Here is a 21,173-nt window from a genome sequence, read left to right on the forward strand (position 1 = left end):
TTACAGTGAACCCGTATATATGAAAATTGGATTTACCATTTATCGCTTGAGTTTAATAAAAATACTTAAAGTATATTCGGTGACTCTGAATCACATTTTGTCCTGATAGCAGATTTGAATTGAAGCAAATCCCTTATAGTACAAGAGAGGCTGAGATCTAGTATAAGGGAGAAGGGGCTACAAAAAATGATTTTAACGAATATATTGAGTAGATATTAACACTATGGCAACAGGGCTGGCAGGTAGGTTTAGTTTCTCCCTGTCTCTGACCCACACTCCATTACAGTAGGTGGCGGTAATGCACCAAAACGTTGGACGCCCACTGATGATAAACCCGACCAACAAGAAGTACGTACAAAATAATACGATATGCTCTGAGACCAGATTGCAGCAAACCACTGAGCATCGTCGACTTCATTCACGTAGGCTAAATTAGAAAAACACCGAGCAGCGTCGATCTCAATTACAAATTGAAATAGCCCAAATTAGCTAGGTACTTGACCAAAGCATCTCGAACTAACGTTACCTAGCTAGTTTAGCTAAATGAATTGTTCTGTAATTTTCGCCGTTCAATAAGCATTAAAATACGAACTGTGGTCCTTGTTGGAATTGCGTGGGAAGAATCTCTTCCTACGGTTGTCAGTGGTTAGTTAGCTAGTTGTCTTTCGTTTCGAGGTCATCCTCACCAGTGTGTATCGAGTTAGCTAACGTTACAGCACGCTTTTTAGAGACTGTAGGCTTGACTAGGTAGCTAACTACACAACTCGCTAACAATTTAGCTAACGTTTGTTGAAAGTCGTCTCCAGTTGGAAAAGAGCAGACATGAAGAATCTTCCGTATTTCTGCCGGGGGGAAGTCGTTCGAGGATTCGGGCGAGGAAGCAAAGAACTAGGGATTCTCACAGGTAATGTTAAACGTAGCTAACGGTATCATCTAAATATGTTTGATTGTGTTAACGTTATGCTTCACCGGCATGTGATTTGATAATTATGATTTGACTTCACTGCTTAGATAGCTAACGTTACTGCTGTTGGCAGCTAGTTAGAGATTATATAGGCCTTGTATCGCGCTAGCACTTAAGCTTGCTAGTTAATTTAGTATTTTAGCTGGCTCTTTGCTATGACTGAAAATAATTTTAAAAGGGCAAACAGTAAGACAAATCCATGCGCGAAACAGTTAACTAACTACAGGTATACAACGGGTGGGTCTAATCCTGAATGCTGATTGGTTAAAAGCGCGTTCCAGCCGGTGTCTATTCCACAAATGACCACTGGCTAAATCTATGACGTTAAAATGCTTATTTACTCTGTTCATCTGACTGCGCAATCCACTGTCCTTTTTATTTTTATTTAATTTAACCTTTTATTTAACTAGGCAAGTGTGTAAAGAACTAAGTTACTTATTAACAAGGATGCCTACACCAGCCAAACCCAGACGACGCTGGGCCAATTGTGCGCCGCCCTATGGGACTCCCAATCACGGCCGGTTGTGATTATCGACCCAGGCAGGGAAGTAAAAACTTTGTCTCCACTATAGAAAGCATCTAGACATTCTCACATTTCTTTTAGACTAGCATTTAGTTTTCAACGGCTTCGATTTGTATAAACTTTACTGTCTCTCTCCGACATTTGCAACATTGTTTCAATATTCAAATTCGGTCTCCAACTGTCCCATAGTAAGGAACATGTAGGGGTCGGGACGAGCGAGTCCGGCTGCGTTTCTCAGTCAGTCGACATCACGAATCAGTTCATTTTTATGGATATATATATATACACAAAATGTTAAACTAAGTGTAGCTGGTTTGCAGTCTTTCCAGCTTCAGTTTGACGCTTGTGTTAGCCGTGTTGTTAGCTAGCTCCTCTGAACAGTGTCCTAACGAGAGAGCACTTTTTCTATGCCTGGCGAAATCATGCCTCCATTGTTAAATGTCACTAGAAAACAGTTTAAACAAATACAGCTACTACTGTAGTGTATAGCTAGCAAGCAAGGGTTAAGAACGTTGCCAGACAGTATGGCAATGGAAAAACAAAGACTGAATGACTGGGTCGCATCTCTGTCAACCAAACCGACAGAACGAACAACCAGTCGCCTTGGGTAGCAACCCTAGATTTGTGTCCGGACTATATATTGTGGAAGGATGAAATTATATGAATAAAATATAGCTTTTGATGAAAATATGTCAACCATATTTGAACATGTTGTTAACCCGTATTATAAAAGGGATAATTCCCGAGAAGCCATGGCAAACGTGCCAATATATCCTCCAAACACTGGCTTCTGGGGCATTATCACTTAATGAACGAACTAGATAAGTTATCTTACCTAGCCAAGTTGAACTATTTTACTAGCTAGCTAGTGGACTTGCCTGAAACATTTGACATGTTAAAGGTACACTACAAATTAGGGGATTCTGCTATTTCAACAGGTGCATAAAATCTTGCACACAGCCGCGCAATCTCCATAGACAGACATTGGCAGTAGAATGGCCGTACTGAAGAGCTAAGTGACTTTCAACCTGGCACCGTCATAGGATGCCATCTTTACAACAAGTCAGTCAAATTTCTGCCCTGCTAGAGCTGCCTCAGTCAACAGTAAGTGCTGTTATTGTGAAGTGGAAATGTCTAGGGGCATCAACGGCTCAGCTGCAAAGTGATAAGCCACACAAGCTCACAGAACGGGACCGCTGAAGCGGGTAGCGTGTAAAAATTGCCTGTCCTCGGTTACAACACTCACTACCGAGTTCCAAACTGCTTTTGGAAGCAACGTCAGCACAAGAACTGTTTGTCGGGAGCATCATGAAATGGTTTTCCATGGCCGAGACCTGTTTCTGAAGACAAGCGTCGGCTGTAGTGGTGTAAAGCTCACCGCCGTTAGACTCTGAAGCAGTGGCAACGCATTCTCTGGAGTGATGAATCACGCTTCACCATCTGGCAGTCCGATGGACGAATCTGGTTTTGGCGGATTCTAGGAGAACAGTACCTGCCCCAATGCATAGTGCTAACTGTAAAGTTTGGTGGAGGAATAATTGTTTTTTTTTTTCATTGTTCTGGCTAGGCCCATTAGTTCCAGTGAAGGGAAATCTTAACGCTACAGCATAAAAGGAAATTCTGTACGATTCTGTGCTTCCAACTTTGTGGTAACAGTTTGGGGAAGGCCCTTTCCTGTTTCATCATGACAATGCATGACAAAACAAAGTGAGGTCCATATATAAATGGTTTGTCAATCGGTGTGGATGAACTTGACTGGCCTACACAGAGCCCTGACGTCAACCCCATCGGACACCTTTGAGATGAATTGGAACGCCGACTGCGAGCCAGGCCATCGGTGCCTGACCTCACTAACGCTCTTGTGGTGGAATGGAAACAAGTCTGCAGCAATGTTCCATCATCTAGTGGAAAGCCTTCCCAGAAGAGTGGAAGCTCTTATAGCAGCAAAGGGGGGACCAACTCCATATTAATACCCATGAGTTTGGAATGAGATGTTCTGTGGAGACCATAGATTGCAATGGCTTCTATTGAGGGATAGCCCTGGTTCTCATGGACACAATAGTATATTTTTAGCACCTGTATGACATAGGATGCAAAACCACTTGAAGCTATTGCTTCGAACACACCGACTGGGTCATTGCGTTTCGATACACCAGAAGTACATTCATTTCCAATGGAACGCTGCGCTTGCCTTGCAGCATTGTGTTGCAGTGCGTTCTGTTGTCGAACGTATACGTCAAATTGTATGCGTAGACTTGACAGAAAGTAGCAAAATGTGAATGTTGAATTTGTTGCACACATCCAGTAAAAAAAATGTGGGATTACATAATAAAAACAGTTTGACTGGAGAATTCTTTTAAAAAAAAGTATTCATTTATTTGCCAAGTATATTAATTATTTGATGACATCCACAAATTAATTGTGAGAGCCTATAATATATTTCCCTCAAATGCAGTTTTGGCGCGAAATGCAATAATAAATAGTCAAGATAGCAGAGTAGGCTCTTTCAACAATGAGACCAACGTTGAGGAAGGTGGTCTTGATCGCGCTGTTGGGCCGGGACCAGCCCCGCCGAAAGCGCAGGTCTGTGTGGTTCCAGAGATGGTTAATGTCCCGAAAGCAGGCAGGGGAGTTCCACCGTCTCATTCAAGAGCTTCAAATGTTTGTAGAGGAATTCCGAAGTTACTTTCGTCTGGACCGAAGCCAGTTCGATCACCTGCTCCAGATGGTTGGAGCCAGGATCGCCCGGATGGATACCAACTACCGGGAATCCATCAGCCCAGTAGAACGCCTGGCGATTTGTCTCCGGTAAGCTACGTTCAAGTACATTTTTAAAGCCTTTGATACCATAATTGATTGATACATTGTTTTTATGTGCAACCTAGCTACTTAAAAGGGTTCTCCGGTTGTCCCCATAAGAGATCCCTTTTTGGTTCCAGGTAGAACCGTATTGGGTTCCATGTGTAACATTTTCCCCAAAGGGTTATACCTGGAACCAAAAATGGTTATCCTATGGGGAAAGCAGAAGGACACTTTTGGAACCTTTTTCTCTAAGAGTGTGAGTCCCATAAGAATGTAATGAATGACTGTAACTGTCTTGAATAACAATGGGTCCTGGAGAAGACTAGCCTACCTTCATCAGGGCAGAAGGCACCTCAACTTTCTTTTCATTTGGTAACATTGCATAATTAAAAAAGGATTATAAACACACTTTGGGAAAAGTTATAGTCCTAATGAACATTCTGTAAAAGTACATCTGGTATCAAATGGGGACTATTAACTAGAGAGCCCTTTAGCTAGATAGTACCATTCCTTCTAAGAGTAGAGTTGGCCTGGGCTACAGTTTATTGATATAGTCATAGACTGTTTCATTGTACTGTTTCAAAGCATTGTTAATGATGGTTGAGTATTACAATATAATTAGTAGAGCATAATAAACTGTAATGAGGTAGCTATGTGGGTGGAATTCAAGTTACACACACAATATTGATAATTATTTAGAATTATATTTCAGATTCTTGGCGACAGGGGATTCCTACAGGACCATTGGCTTCAGCTTCCGAGTTGGACGGTCCACGGTGGCAGGCATTGTCTCCTCTGTGGCACAAGCCATTTGGGATTGTCTGGTTGGTGAATACATGCCTGTCCCCAAGGAGGAAGACTGGAGGGCCATCGCTGCCGAGTTCCTGGAGAGGTGGAATTTCCCCAACTGTCTTGGCTCCATTGACGGGAAACGTGTAGTAATCCAGGCTCCACCGTGCTCAGGTTCGCAATTCTACAACTACATGGGTACATATTCAGTTGTACTCTTGGCTGTAGTAGATGCCATCTGTTTCCGTGTTGTCGATGTTGGTCCTTACGGCAAGGGAAGTGATGGCGGGATCCTCCGGGACTCTGCCTTCGGCCAGGCACTTCAGGATGGCACCCTGGAGATTCCACCACCTGCATCACTCCCTGGAGCTGAAGACCTGGGACCTGTTCCCCACGTCGGCGACAAGGCCTTCCCTTTAAGACCCAACCTCATGAGGCCCTACGCTGGACGCCAGCTGCCATTGCCAAAGCCTGTAAGGATCTTTAACAAATGATTGTCCAGGGTAAGGTTAGTTGTTGAATGCGTCTTTGGGATTCTGGCAGCCCGGTGGAGAATGTATTGGAGAGTGCTTGGTTTCAGCCCCGCAAATGTTGATGCCTGCGTGAAGGCCACATGTGTTCTCCACAACTACCTGCGGAGGTCATTCCAGGAGCCGCTCCGGATGGAGATGGGCACGCCAAATGGTTACCTACCTGATGTCACCAGGGCAGGTGCCAACAACGCCCCCAGACAGGCACTCCAGGTGAGGCAGAAGCTGACCACCTACTTCTCACCAGCAGGTGAAGTCCCATGGCAGTGTGGAGTGTAACTGCTCTTTTAAGAGCCCCCTAACACAAAGGTTATTTTAAGAACCATCCACTGTTGTCCATAAAGTTGAATTTTTCCCCCAGATTACTTTATGTATCATTGTCTCTCTTCATTTGGAAGTTATATTTAAGTGAAATTCGGGAGTAAATACCACACCTTAACCCTTCCCTCTCCCATTAACGTCAGTATTATACACACCTGGCATGGTATATCAGGTGAGCGTGAGTACTAATTAAGGTTATAAGACATACATTTAGTTAGTATGATAACAAAGGGTAACCTAGGTTCCATACAAATAGTACAGTTTACCACCATGTTCACTGGCCTGACAAAATACAGGTGGGAAAAAACTAATTAGGAAGAGAATGTGTTTTTACTTTCATCTCGTCTTAGATCTGCAAAAGTGTAGGGAGGAAATAAGCAGATTAAGTCTAAATGAGATGATAAATTATGTTTTCATAGGCAGTTGTTTATTAATAAGTATTCAAGTACAGGAAAGAACGTGACAGGTATGTGTGTTTATAAAAAATATACATAAAAAAAAAAATATATAGAACTATTGAAAGGTGTGTGTGTGTGGGAGAAAAAAAATAATATAATAATGAATGTGTAGCCTGTAATCTGTAAGAACAAGAGCATGTATTTTTGGCACAACTGCAGACCGATACAGGGACTACTCATAAAGCTTAGACATAGTAGGGGAACTTCAGACATGCCCATAAAGAGAGGGCAGGGTACTGGAGATCTGAGGGACAGAGAAGTAGAGAAGAGGTGTATGTGTCTCTCTCTGTAAAAAATGAAATAATGTGTAGCCATAACACAGCTAAACAAACAACTGGCCCCTGGATGTCATGGACCAACTTCACAAACAGTTTCAACACCCTGGTTTTCAAGTGGTTTTAAATGAAAGAAATATATTCACCTTAGTCTCGTAAGAAACCAACAAGAGCATCTGTGGATTCTCCGGTGTATGAGTTTCAATTCTGTCAATTCAGAAATCTATGTAGCACTAATAATGAATGCTATCCTAAGACTTTATAAACAAATTACTTTATGAATTTAAACGGAACTGACGTGTGTGTGAAAAGAAAGGTACAATGAGGGAGGTCAAAACACCCAGACAACTCCTCTTCCTGTCCTCTTCCTGTGATCTGGTCGGCTAAATGGACTCCATCTCTGGAAGGAAAGAGAAAAACAACACACAAGCTTAACATAATATGACACCATAAAAGGTGAGATGTTAACTAAATACTGCTTGTGTAGTTAGTAGCATAAATATAGGAACAGTGTGGTAATGGTGGTAATACTTGCTGTTTACTCATGGAATTTGTATTTCAGATCAAAAGATGAATATGACAGGCAAATATTTAGACAGCAAACTGTTGTTTTAGGATATTTTCTAACCCAGAAACAACAGCTATACATTTGCCTCCTATTAATACTTTGATCTGAAATACCAATTAACCTACATGACTATACTGTAAAAATGACCTACTTATTTCACTGTCGCAACACTTATGACACTACCTGTGATGTGGAGAAAAACAAACGTACCCTTGAACTCGGTTTCGAAAAGCAGCTGATACATTTTAACCTTGACTGCTGCTTTTCTTTGCTGAGGCAGCCTCTTCAGGGTTGGCACCAGGCTCATGGCAAAGAGGGTCTCTTCATCCTCCTTGTGAGCATCAGGTTGGGCTGCATCCCTCTCGACGGCTTGGAGGAGCCTCTGCTGAAATGAGTTGAGTGGATCTGGGGGCTGGTACCTCCGATGACGCCTGGTGTGACTGTTTCTCTCCACGGCCACATCCTGTTCAACGAGGTCCTCAGTGGTCACTTCCATGAGGTTCATAATAATCTCAGGTGGTCCTAGATCCAGAGGTGCTTCCTCCATTTCATCTTCCATGGCTGCACCGGTGGTGTTCATACTCGTGGATGATGTTGTAGAGGGTCTCGTTGCACCGATGGAGGCGATGGTCGCACTTGTAGGTGACGTTGAGGGTCTTGATGCACCGGTGGCGACAACACTTGTGGATGACGTAGTAGAGGGTCTGGCTGTCAAATTGCCACTCGTTGTCCTAGGCACAATAAAGGGATCCAGAAAAGAATGAATGTGGCAGAAGCACCAAGGCTGCTGGCCTGAAGCTGCTGACCCAGACCTCTTCTTCTCTTTCTGCCCTTCTCTCTCTCTGATACCTGTCCCTGAATCCTCTGCACGTACTCCTACATAGACATGAACATGATAAGCCAAACCATTACCTAGCATAACTATAGTTATTTGATAGCTATCATGGACATGTCACCTACTGTACACACACACACACACACACACACACACACGGTTATCTGACCAAATTATCAAGGGTACAGTAGTATCTACCATTTCTATTACTATTTATCTAGCATACACACTCACACTCTTTCAAACATGATTAGTTGGTAAAGTTATCAGGCGTAGTAACTAGCATAATTTATTTGACTTTCTTTCACACACACACCTCATTGGCTAGGCTAGCTAACGCTAAATAGCCACATCTAGCACAAGCTCACTACTAAACTGACCTGGCAATCCTACTATCGTGGACACTTGTCTCCAAGCAGCATTTTTTGTGTTTATGTCCCTGTAGCTGTCAGCAGTTGTGTCAAAAAGACAGGTTTTGAGGATACTGCGAAAAGGATTCTCTCCATGTTGGTTTCAGAAATATATTCACCTTAGTCTCGTAAGAGACCAACAAGAGCATCTGGATTCTCTGGTGTTACCGCATGTAACCATCTGCAAAAGGTACCTGCATCAGTATAGTTGCCTAGCTGCGAAAAATGTTACGCTGCATTGATGCAATGACGTAGTCGGTGTGTTCGAAGCGTAAGATGTTCTTCCTACTGCCAATCAACTCCTGGCTGAACACTGTCACTGACAAATTCAACGATGGCCTACTTTTCTATACTCGAGGAGAGAGACAAACATAGTGAGACAGTTGTTTTACTATTAAAATCCATGCTATCATTTTAAATTTTGTGAAACCGCTTGTTTCTGAACCAGGCTTAAGGGTAGCTAACGAGAAGGCGGGTGACTGATTAGTTACAGGCAAGCAGAAGTTGCCTGCGCGATTAGTATGATCGGAGCCAGAGAAGCTCTGCCTGTCTGCCCATACTCATTGATGTAGGCTGTGTGGCGTGTCCTTACCACTGCTGAACAGACCAGACCCCTCGCTGCACTATGCATCTAGTGCTGCTAATAGTCTGCTTATCATAGACTATCCAGTCCAAGCAAGTTCTGGCAACCAGTGGTCGAGAAGGCGACCCACAAGTCATGTGCTAGACTCGAGTACTTAAACACTGGTCTGAATAAATTGTTTCGTTTTCAATGTCATTCAAGGAAGGTTCAAGGGATCCAACATATAATATAAGCGTCTTTTACAAGGTCCGGCAGAAATGCATTTGATGGAATGAGACTACTAAGTCAAGAAGGCGACTTAGTCAAAACTACTGCCAGTGAAGTCAACCTTTTCAGACCAACAAGCAAAGCTATGGAAATACTTTTCAAGTACAGGTTGACTTGCATGTCACGACTTTGTTAGTCGTTTTATTGTGGTGTAATGAGTGGGTTGGTGATCAAATGGGCACTCACTGCAGACTCATACTATTGATTAACGGAGGGCTCGACATTAAGGCTTGTCCGGGCAAGTAAAAGAATAATACATTTGTCGGGCAACCAGAATTTAGATTTCAGTTGTCAAGTAAAAACAAAAAAACGCTATCAAACAATTACTCCGATCAGGCAGGGCAGTGGTGGACATTGAGTAAATAGGATAGAAAATAGGAATAGGCCCTTTCAATAAATGTTATATTTCCTCAATGCAAGAGAACAGTGTAGACGGCGCTAAGAGTCTCACCAAGCACCGCAAAATATCTGGTCAGAAAATGTTTTTTTGTCGGATGATCTGGGCCAATAGCTCTAATTTTCTATTTTTATATCGGACCCTCCTGTGTCTTGTCATATAAGGTATGACTATGGCTTGGACTATTACGTCATTTAATGCATGCTAGATAGACCTAGGCCAATTTCCATAATATACTAGTGTAACAGTTTAACTTTGCGTCCGTCCCCTCGCCCCGACACGGGCGCGAACCAGGGACCCTCTACACACATCAACAACAGTCACCCACGAAGAATCGTTACCCATCGCTCCACTAAAGCTGTGGCCCTTGCAGAGCAAGGGGAACCACTATTTCAAGGTTTCAGAACAAGTGACATCACCGACTGAAAGGCTGCTAGCCATTTCACATCGGTTACACTAGCGATGTGCAACTTACCTACAAACACATACGTTAACCTAGGCCCAATAAGTCGGGAGGAGTTGCTCTGCAGCCCATGCTAATTAACCCATCACAAGACTCACAGCGAGGTTGGTTGACTGTGTCATTTGCACCATCTGCGCGCTTCGGCACAGACACACAGATGGGCCTAGGTTACTATACATCCCTCTCGTAGAATAAGCTAATTGAAAAGATTTGGCTTCACAAAATATATATTGTCAGTCATGCTTCTTCTCATCCCACTGGTAGCATGCGAGCAAAATGCATAGCACCCTTAAAAAAATAAATGTTTGTTAACCTTTTTTGGGATGGCCGCTAGGGGGGCAATAACATCGTCTATAGTACAGAAAATTATTTCACATCCCCCTATGTACTTCACAAATTTTAAGTCACCATTTTGGCTCATGGTGTTACTGACTTTGTTTTTTTTGGGGGGGGGGGGGGGGGGGGGCAAGCTTTTACAGCTTTTGGACAAAAAAAAAAAAAAAGTCATACGTATCTGAAGAACAAGTGGCTGAAAAAATGTATGTCAAGCCCTGTAACGTAATGTCATTTTAATGTCTCTTCTGATCAGCCAACTTCACAGACTCTGTGGTGGAGCTCCTGCCTGGCGACATCAGCACAGGAATCTACTATGGCTGGGCGTGCGTGGACACCGGGGACATCCACAAGATGGTGATGAGCATCGGCTGTAACCCTTACTACAACAACGCCAAGAAATCCATGGCAAGTCCAGCTCGCCCACCCATATAGGTTATAAAAGTATATAGGCCAATATAGTTGCGGCAAATATATTGGCACCCCTGCACTTCGTAAATAATTCCCTATTTCTTCTAAAATAAGTTTGAAAAATGAATTTAAAAAAAGAAATATGTTGGTCTCCACACCTTATTGGACTCTCAAAATTGCAGAACAAATTGTATTTTTGTGAACTTAAGTTTAGAATTTATTTATTTACAGTACCAGTCAAGTTTAGACACAGGTACTCATGCAAGGGTTTTTCTTTTACTATTTTCTACATTTGTACAATAATAGTGAAGACATAAACTATGAAATAACACATTTCGAATCATGTAGTAAGCAAACAAGTTTTAAACAAATACAAATATATTTTAGATTCTTCAAAGTAGCCACCCTTTGCCTTGATGACAGCTTTGCAATCTCTTGGCATTCTCTCTGCCAGCTTCACGAGGATAGCTTTTCCAACAGTCTTGAAGGAGTTCCCACATGCTGAGCACTTGTTGGCTGTTTTTCCTTCACTCTGCGGTCCAACTCATCCCTAACCATCTCATTTGGGTTGAGGTTGGGTGGTTGTGGAGGCAAGGTCATCTGATGCAGTACTTTACCGCTCTCCTCCTTGGTCAAAAAGCCCTTACACAGCCCGGAGGTGTGTTTTGGGTCATTGTCCTATTGAAAAACAAATGATAGTCCCACTAAGTGCAAACCAGATGGGATGGCGTATGGCTGTGGTAGCCACGCAGGTTAATTGTGCCTTGAATTCCAAGTAAATCGGTGTCACCATCAAAGCACCCCCACACCATCACATCCCCTTCTCCAGGTAGCGACACTAGCAATTCTAGAGTTTCCTCTTGGTCCTGTATGAAGATGTGACGCTACTAGTGAATATTGGCTTCTAACTAGTTAACCCAAGCAAGATAACCTTATACTAGCAAGTCAACTCAGTAAGCGGCAGGGAAATTTCTATTGTGAGTACCGCGTGTCGAAGGAGTTTAGGGTGAGCTCTAAGTCTATTGATTGACTTTGTGCCATACTGATTGGATTATGTTTAATGTCTATTGCTGTGTTCATTTTGTTGTAGTGTCTGATAATGGGTTAGGTTATTCTAAAGGTATTTGAATTGGGAATGAGTACACGCCTAGGGTTATTTCATTTTCAACCCAAGACCACCACTTTTTAGACCCCTATCAACCAGACTTTACCCTGATTATGAAAAGGGTGTGTTACTTTGGAGGCTCTGCCGAGATACCTTTATCATTACCCTGTACTTGTAAATTCAGCAAAAAAAGAAACAGGACCCTGTCTTTCAAAGATAATTCCAAAACTTCACAGATCTTCATTATAAAGGGTTTAAACACTGTTTCCCATGCTTGTACAATGAACAATTAATGAACAAGACACTAACCGCTTACAGACAGACGGCAGGCAATTTAACGTCACAGTTATGAAAACTTAGGACACTAAAGAGTCCTTTCTACTGACTCTGGAAAAACACCAAAAGAAAGATGACCAGGGTCCCTGCTCATCTGCGTGAACGTGCCTTAGGCATGCTGCAAGGAGGCATGAGGACTGCAGATGTGGCCAGTGCAATACATTGCAATGTCCGTACTATGAGACGCCTAAGACGGCGCTACAGGACAGACAGCTGATCGTCCTCGCAGTGGCAGACCATGTGTAACAACACCTGCACAGGATCGGTACATCCGAACATCACACCTGTGGGACAGGTACAGGATGGCAACAACAACTGCCTGAGTTACACCAGGTATGCACAATCCCTCCATCGGTGCTCAGACTGTCCACAATAGGCTGAGGCTGGACTGGGGGCTTGTAGGCCTGTTGTAAGGCAGGTCCTCACCAGACATCACCGGCAACAACATCGCCTATGGGCACAAACCCACTGTCGCTGGACCAGACAGGACTGGCAAAATGGGCTCTTCACTGACGAGTCGAGGTGATGATCGGATTCTCACTTATCGTCAAAGGAATGAGCGTTTCACCGAGGCCTGTACTCTGGAGCGGGATCGATTTGGAGGTAGACGATCCGTCATGGTCTGGGGCGGTGTGTCACAGCATCATCGGACTGAGCTCATTGCAGGCAATCTCAACGCTGTGCGTTACAGGGAAGACCTCCTCCCTCATGTGGTACCCTTCCTGCAGGCTCATCTTGACATGACCCTCCAGCATGACAATGCCACCAGCCATACTGCTCGTTCTGTGCTTGATTTCCTGGAAGACAGGAATGTCAGTGTTCTGCCATGGCCAGCGAAGAGCCCGGATCTCAATCCCATTGAGCACGTCTGGGACCTGTTGGATTGGAGGGTGAGGGTTAGGGCCATTCCCCCCCCAGAAATGTCCGGGAACTTGCAGGTGCCTTGGTGGAAGAATGGGGTAACCTCTCACAGCAAGAACTGGCAAATCCCAAAACCCTGTTTTTTAAAGGTTGCGACTGATTGTTATTGAATGTGTATGGTGGATGACGCCATTTTTAATTTGATTGTCTTGGTGCCATACTGATTGATTTATGTTTAACTGCTATTGAATGTCTATTTATTGGTGTTGCTTATCCATAGAATTCCTCAAATGATACATTTTGCTATGTGCATTTTGTTGTATCGTGTCTAACAAATCATGTTATACTAACAGTATTTGAATACAGCTGCACCATCGAGAGCATCCTGAGGGGTTGCATCACTGCCTGGTATGGCAACTGCTCAGCCTCCGACCGCAAGGCACTACAGAGGGTAGTGCGTACGGCCCAGTACATCACTGGGGCCAAGCTTCCTGCCATGCAGGACCTCTATACAAGGCAATGTCAGAGGAAGGCCCTAAAAATTGTCAGACTCCAGCCACCCTAGTCATAGACTGTTCTCTCTGCTACTGCACGGCAAGCGGTACCGGATCGCCAAGTCTAGGTCCAAGAGGCTTCTAAACGGCTTCTATCCCCAAGCCGTAAGACTCCTGAACATGTGATCAAATGGCTACCCAGACTATTTGCATTGCCCCCCCTCTTTTACACTGCTGCTACTCTGTTTATGATCTATGCATAGTCACTTTAATAACTCTACCTACATGTACATATTACCTCAACTAACCGGTGTCCCCACACATTGACTCTGTACCGGTACCCCCCTGTCTATAGTCTTTCTATTGTTATTTTACTGCTGCTCTTTAATTACTTACTACTTCTATTTCTTATTTGGTTTTTATATTTTTTTAAACTACATTGTTGGTTTAAGGGCTTGTAAGTAAGCATTTCACCTATTGTAGTCTAGCGCATGTGACTAATACACTTTGATTTGAAATGTGGGTTATTTAATTTTAGACCCTCGACCACTATCAACCAGACTTCACCCTGGTTAGGATAAGGTGTTACCTATGTTTGTGTCTTGTGGTTGAGTGTTGACATTTTATTGATTGACGTGTATTACAGGAGACTCATGTGATCCACACGTTTAAAGAAGATTTCTATGGACAGATCCTCAGTGTAGTCCTGGTGGGATACATCCGTCCAGAGAGGAGCTATGACTCACTTGGTAAGAGTGAGTACTGGTGTACACACACACACACACACACGCTCCTCCATCCTTGTACACACACAGCCATCCTCAGACTTAAGGCCACACATTCTCACCCCTTCTCTGTGTTTGCAGATGCCCTTATAGCAGCGATCAACAATGACATTGAGGAGGCCAAAAGAGAGCTGGACCTCCCAGAACACCTCAAACTCAAAAAGGACAACTTCTTCAGAGCCTCTGCCAGCTCGTCCATGACGTCGTCCAACAAGATCACGAAGGACCTTTGACATCTGATCATGCAACACGTTGTTCACTCTCGCATTGATCATCACTCGGTGAAGTCGGTGTCACAAGTATCCATCCAAATGTAATTCTTCACTAGGCCTAGTGACCTGGCCGGCAGAGACCTTGCTTGTATTTTAGTGTGGCGCAAACATGAACCACTGAAGTTAAGGAGTGCCACGATTACTTCATCAAAAAGAGTCAAGTGATTTTTCCAAACACTGCTTTGGGTGTTTTCCATTGCAGTTTGAATGTCTGGGTGGTTGACAACTAATGGGCTCTCCTGTCTGTTATGCTCTTTCTCTCGCGCTCTTTCTTTCTTTCTCTCTCTCTCATATTATATATATATATATATATATATATATATATATATATATATATATTCAATCCTCAGCCAGATTCTATCCTCACAACAAATCTACAGTCATTGTATCCGACCTGAAGCTACATTAGACTACGGTCGTGTTCATTAGGGCACATAACCAAATACACTTCAGAATTGGACAAGTTTGGTGCCTAATGACATGATCCTGGTAATTTTTTTAATTTTTTAATTTTACCGTTATTTTACCAGGTAAGTTGACTGAGAACACGTTCTCATTTGCAGCAACGACCTGGGGAATAGTTACAGGGGAGAGGGGGATGAATGAGCCAATTGTAAACTAATGTGCAACTCCAGGAATTGAATGTGTGTTGAGAGGAGCCCTGTGCCACCAAACCCACTCCTAAAGGTGGCACCCTAGTGGTTCGAGCGTTGGTCAAGTAACTGAAAGCTGCTGGTTCAAATAACTGAGCAGATGAGGCGAACAATCTGTTGGTGCCCTTAAGCAAGGCACTTAACCCTCACTTGCTCCAGGGACGCTGTACTAATATGGCTGTCCCTGTACTAATATGGCTGTCCCTGGTAAACACTGTTCCCTGCACCTATCCAGCGTATGTGACAAAAATGTCCTTTTGAAATTAATGGTAATTTTGCATCATTTAGAATTGGTGTTCAGTCTCATGGCTTTGCACTTAGTTTTTCCTCCTATTCATATTCGGGTGTATTCAAAATGTCTGCCTTGAAGCAGAGAAGTTCCTCAATATCTTGCATTTGATCTAGGCTGAATAGTTGCATTATACACAGCACTGAATTAATCTGCATTATTTATTGGAGAAACTGATGTTCTTATTTGACCTACACAAACTGCATGGTTGGCTAAAGACATGCTTGAATGCAGCTTCAGTTTTCTGATTTTCTTAATTTGTATAGTTCCTCATTGGTCAAATCCAGCATTCTCCCACCCCAGCAATGAGGGCCATTTTATTTAACGCTAAAGATCTGTCTGAATTTTTTTTAATGGGTCCACTTAGCTACCTTCCCACATTTTTTTGTTTTGTTTCCAGAATTTTGTTTTTACTGACTAAACCTTGTTTGGACCCTCATTCCACTGAGATGGTATACGAGAAGACTGAAGCCTTGTTCACACTGCAGGCCTTAGTGCTCAAATCAGTTTTTTGTTTTCAAATCCGTTTTGGAGTACGGACTGTCCAAACAGCAAGTTACAAGTGACCAAATCAGATTTGTGTGTTCAGACCGCAGTCATTTGCTGACATGGCTCCGCAAGTTGTTACTATGACAACAGGTGCGTGAGCAGTGGGGTAGGCTGATTGGTGTTGGTGCTCATGCTTCCTACCACTCAGGAGTTGTGTAGCAAGCTGAGGTGACACCAATGCCTGCCATGAACATTTCCCAGTTGCTTTGAATGTTCAAAATCAGTGCATGAACACTTTTAAAAGCTCAAAGTCCTTTTTGGCTAGCCCCAGCAGTCAACTAGGTAGCTCTTTAGTGTTCCAGCACATTTACTAATTTGTTCGTAAACCATTAAGCTAGTTAGCTACATGTTCTTGTCAAAACCGCCAACCGAGTAGTTGGCAAGCAACACGACCTACCAAATAAGTGTTTAAAAAAAGAAAGAAAAAAGAGGGAAAGTACATCAGATTTGACTGTTCAGACAAGTCGCATGGCCCGTAATCAGATTTGTAGCTGATTTCAAACCAACTATGAAGGTTTGAAATGTAGCTTCAAATATCTGATTCCCTGTGCTTTTGGGCTGTTCAGACTGCAGGGGAAAAAAACTTTTCAAATCGGATATGCAAAAAACAAAATGGATTTGAGTCACTTCAAACTGCCAGTATGAACAAGGCTTAAGTCCAAGGCTCTGATTCTCTGCAGATGGATGTGGTGGGCATGTGTTCGTCACAGGACAAAGTGGACAGTGTCGAGCATATACATAACACTTTATAATAAGTTGTTCAAAATGAATTGTGAGCTCATGTGATTTGAGATTTTAATGTATTTGAGAGACACTGTTCCTCTGCCATATTTTTGGCAGAGGAAACAATATGGCTGGTGTTATTAATATATTCATGTTTACGTAGACCAAATCTGTGAATACGATTCTATATTCCCTATCCCTACCCCCCATGTTCCTCTTCAGATTTTGAGCTTTGTTCCTTTAAAAAATACGTCATGGCCTTTTTTTATTGCAGGATACCTTAAATTCCCCTCCACCCATACCCAGAAAATGTACTGGGGTAAGCAATTGATATGCATAAGTAAATGGTATTCAACAATGACGTATTGAAAGCTATGCAATGTGGGATGGGGATCGGTCTCTACCATTTAAAAGGCCAGAGGGAAAGGTTTTCTCTTGGTTAATTTATGGTTACTGTTTAGTTAGAACACGGACTCGGCACCAGTTGTAGAGGGATTTTTGTGTTCCCCAGACCTTATATGCCTGAGTGGTTAGCAGTACTATACTTTAGTACCACAGAAGGACATAGACCAACATATACATACGGTTTCTCAAACTTATACACAGCAGAATCTGTGTTAATATTAACCCAGTGTGCTCATTGTCTGTCTTATCTGACTCCCTGTCATTAGCCTGCGCAGGGTTTCCCAAACTCGGTCCTGGGCCCCCCCCGGTACACTTATCATGCAATCTATTGCCTTAGTAGTGTAGTCATGGGTGCCTCCTGGGAGGGGTAAGAATGTGCTGAAGCCCCTTTGAGAGCCTAGCACCCCCCAAGAAATATTGTATTATTACAGACAACACTACACAATGATCGTGAAACATTTGTTGGTGCCACCACTGACTAGTTAAACCTACAATATACTGTAAGAGAACATGACTCAACAAGAGCCATTCTAATGTTTCTCTGTTTCCCCCAGCTTCAGTGTTCTGTTTTTCAATGGTATTACACTGAAGGCCAGGGTTGTGTTCATCAGGTCAGGAGCTGGTTTATTAATATGTTTTTGATTTATGTGGCTCTTCATCTGGTCATACCCCTATTGAAATGTTTCCCCGTGATTTCAGGTTTTGGTAGGACTACAGCTGTGTCTGGTTGTGTTTGTACTCTATCGGTCTGTCAGATGTTCTATAAATCATTGCAGCTAGAAGTGCTCATTAAACTGTCAAAACAACATGGCTTATATTTGATCAAGTACTAGGCACTAGTGTTGGCTTAGGCAACTGTACTCAGAGGCATCTGTTAGTAATACTAGTAGGCTTGCTCTCCAGTTTGGCGCCAAACCACAACCCTGAGCCAACATTATCTCATATTAAACAAGGGGAATATCTAGCTCAGTCGAGACCTTGCTTAGTAGAATCAGACCAATGTCATTAACCAGGGTCATCTGCTTTTTCTCCCACTATTCTTTCACTTGTATTCTGCCTTTATAAAGAAACTAAGTGTAGGATGGCAGAATGGCCTGTTCCCAAAATGTGCTTTAGCTGGATAAGAAACATCCTTGTAAATAATTGATATGCTTTCCAAGAATTTACCCAACCTCCAATACAATGTTATTTTCTAGTCCTTTCAGCTGTGATTGCATACATTTGACTGTTTTAAGAAATCATGGAATTCTGTAGTTACTGAAGCATCATGTCATAGCTTTGGATTTTTTTTTTAAAGCAGCAAGTGTAACTGTTTTGTCTTTTCCCAGTTAACCATGGGTCTGTGTTCAGGGACCAGTCGTATGTGTTGGGCTCGTTCATAATCCTTCTGTCCTGCTGCTGTATGATCCTGCCTGACGTTGTATTCTTATTAAACATGTTCAAAGATGCATCTGTCAAGTTTTCTCCCGCAACCTCACTCCGGTTTCAGTGCTATTATAGATTTTAAGGTTGTCTAGTAGAACATTTCTGCGTCATAGGAAATGAGGTTGTTGCAAGCATACTGAATAAAAATCTAATTTTAAAGATTTGACTGAGTTAACATAAGAATCAGTCAATTTAAATAAATAAATTAGGCCATAATCTATGAGATTTCACATGACTGGGCAGATGTGTAGCCAATGGAGGGCATAGGCCCACCCAATGGGGAGCCAATCAGAATGATTTTTTCCCCACAAAAGGGCCTGCTGTTTAATCAGAATGTTGATTTGCCACACCTGTCAGGTGGATGGATCATCTTGGCAAAGGAGAAATGCTCACTAATGCTGTTGTGCACAAAATTCCCCATACCCAGAATAATGTGTAAATTCAGAGATATACATTTAATGACTGACAAAAATCTCAATGGATTGTGCCCAGCTTCTTGTAGCCACTGGCCTTAGTCTGGGGTAAACCGGTGCTGCATTGGAGCACGTGAGGAGGAACAGGAAGACAGCGGAACCCGGGGCTGACACCAGGAGCATGGGGGCCATCAAGGACAACAACCACCCAAGCCACTGCCTGTTCACCCCGCTATCATCCAGAAGGCGAGGTCAGTACAGGTGCATCAAAGCAGGGACCGAGAAGCTGTTTTTCAGTCTCTATCTCAAGGCCATCAGACTGTTAAACAGCCACCACTAACATTTAGCGGCCGCTGCCAACATACTGACTCAACTCCAGCCACTTTAAAAATGGGAATTGATGGAAATTATGTAAAAATGTACCACTAGCCACTTTAAACAATGCCACTTAATATAATGTTTACATACCCTACATTACCCATCTCATATGTATATGTATATACTGTACTCTATATCATCTACTGCATCTTGCCATCTTTATGTAATACATGTACCACTAGCCACTTTAAACTATGCCACTTTATGTTTACATACCCTACAGTACTCATCTCATATGTATATACCGTACTCTATACCATCTACTGCATCTTGCCTATGCCGTTCTGTACCATCACTCATTCATATATCTTTATGTACATATTCTTTATCCCTTTACACTTGCGTGTATAAGGTAGTAGTTGTGGAATTGTTAGGTTAGATTACTTGTTGTTATTACTGCATTGTCGGAACTAGAAGCACAAGCATTTCGCTACACTCGCATTAACATCTGCTAACCATGTGTATGTGACTAATAAAATTTGATTTGATTTGATGAAGCGCTTGGGATGTCCCTCTGGCAGCTCCTTGGAACTGCCCCGGAACACAAAGTTCACCCCAAAAAACGACACAGTGGGGAGGTTAGGGGTCAGGGAGTAGTCGTCACAGAATGTATAGTGCTTTGATAATTTTGCAAGGTTGTAACTTGAAATATAAAGCATGTTGCCTAGAGCACAATTGTATGCAATATACAGCTTGGCTTAGACCTAGGGTTAGATTCGATCAAATTTGGGCTAGCCGACACAAGCATAGATGTTTTGTTGACGGTGTCAAGGTGGAACTGCACTGAGTTAGAATACCTCATGACAAGTTGCAGACCATACTATTTACTAAGGGTTTTCCTCTATATTTTTTGTAGCCGTCTATTAAACACCACAAACACATGCTGGCACTAAGACCGCTCTCAACAAACTATAGGGCCGTAAGCAAACAAGGAAATGCACATCCAGAGGCGGCGCTTCTCGCTGCCGGTAATTTTAATACAGGGAAACTGAAATCCGTTTTATCTCATTTTTACCAGAATGTCACCTGTGCAACTAGTGGCAACAAAACCCTTGATCACCTTTACTCCACTAACAGAAACGTATACAAGGCTCTCCCTCGCCCTCCTTTTGGCAAAGCTGACCATAACTCTATCCTCCTGATTCCTGCTTACAAGCAAAAATTCGTAACACGAAGTACCACTGACGCCCTCAATAAAGAAGTGCTTTGATGAAGCGGATGCTAAGCTATAGGGACTGTTTCGCTTGCACAGAAGGGAATAAGTCCTGGGATTCATCTGATAACATTGAGGATCAATACAAGCACCAATACAGGACTAAGATAGAATCCTACTACGCCGGCTCTGACGCTGGTCAGATGAGGCAAGGCTTGCCAATTACCAGGGATTACAAAGGGAAACCCAGCAGTGAGCTGCCCAGTGAGTTAAATGCATTCTATGCTTCGAAGCATAACTGAACCATGAGAGCATCAGCTGTTCCGGACTACTGGGTGATCTCGCTCTCCACAGCTAATGTAGACCTTTAAACAGGTTAACATTCACAAGGCCTCGGGGGGCA

General features: G+C 42.9%; 2 protein-coding genes across 5 annotated transcripts; one reads left to right on the forward strand and one right to left on the reverse strand.

The window, feature by feature from the left end:
* Nucleotides 1-376: 376 nt before the first annotated feature.
* Nucleotides 377-18,849, forward strand: LOC129826037 (riboflavin kinase-like). Of its 2 annotated transcripts, XM_055886314.1 has the most exons (4): nucleotides 377-904; nucleotides 10,775-10,926; nucleotides 14,372-14,474; nucleotides 14,592-18,849. In XM_055886314.1, the coding sequence occupies exons 1-4, from the start codon at nucleotides 823-825 to the stop codon at nucleotides 14,741-14,743; spliced, it is 489 nt and encodes a 162-aa protein (XP_055742289.1). In that variant the 5' UTR covers nucleotides 377-822; the 3' UTR covers nucleotides 14,744-18,849. The 2 variants fall into 2 exon arrangements, 1 of the variants encoding a protein (XP_055742289.1); XR_008754983.1 differs by lacking the exons at nucleotides 377-904; nucleotides 14,372-14,474; nucleotides 14,592-18,849 and adding exons at nucleotides 911-4,295; nucleotides 5,002-5,821 and having other exon boundaries at nucleotides 10,775-10,861.
* Nucleotides 6,335-10,461, reverse strand: LOC129826038 (uncharacterized). 3 transcript variants are annotated; one of them, XR_008754984.1, is made up of 3 exons: nucleotides 8,446-10,461; nucleotides 7,441-8,106; nucleotides 6,335-7,062 (listed from the first exon to the last, which is right to left on the reverse strand). XR_008754984.1 is itself a non-coding variant. In XM_055886317.1 (2 exons), exons 1-2 carry the CDS (start codon nucleotides 8,654-8,656, stop codon nucleotides 7,382-7,384), a joined length of 642 nt encoding a protein of 213 aa, XP_055742292.1. In that variant the 5' UTR covers nucleotides 8,657-10,461; the 3' UTR covers nucleotides 6,335-7,381. The 3 variants fall into 3 exon arrangements, 2 of the variants coding, with proteins under 2 accessions (XP_055742292.1, XP_055742291.1); XM_055886317.1 differs by having other exon boundaries at nucleotides 6,335-7,961; nucleotides 8,595-10,461; XM_055886316.1 differs by having other exon boundaries at nucleotides 7,441-10,461.
* Nucleotides 18,850-21,173: the final 2,324 nt, after the last annotated feature.

The sequence above is a fragment of the Salvelinus fontinalis genome, chromosome 28 (assembly GCF_029448725.1).
Source record: "Salvelinus fontinalis isolate EN_2023a chromosome 28, ASM2944872v1, whole genome shotgun sequence".
In the NCBI taxonomy this organism is placed as follows: Eukaryota; Metazoa; Chordata; class Actinopteri; order Salmoniformes; family Salmonidae; genus Salvelinus; species Salvelinus fontinalis.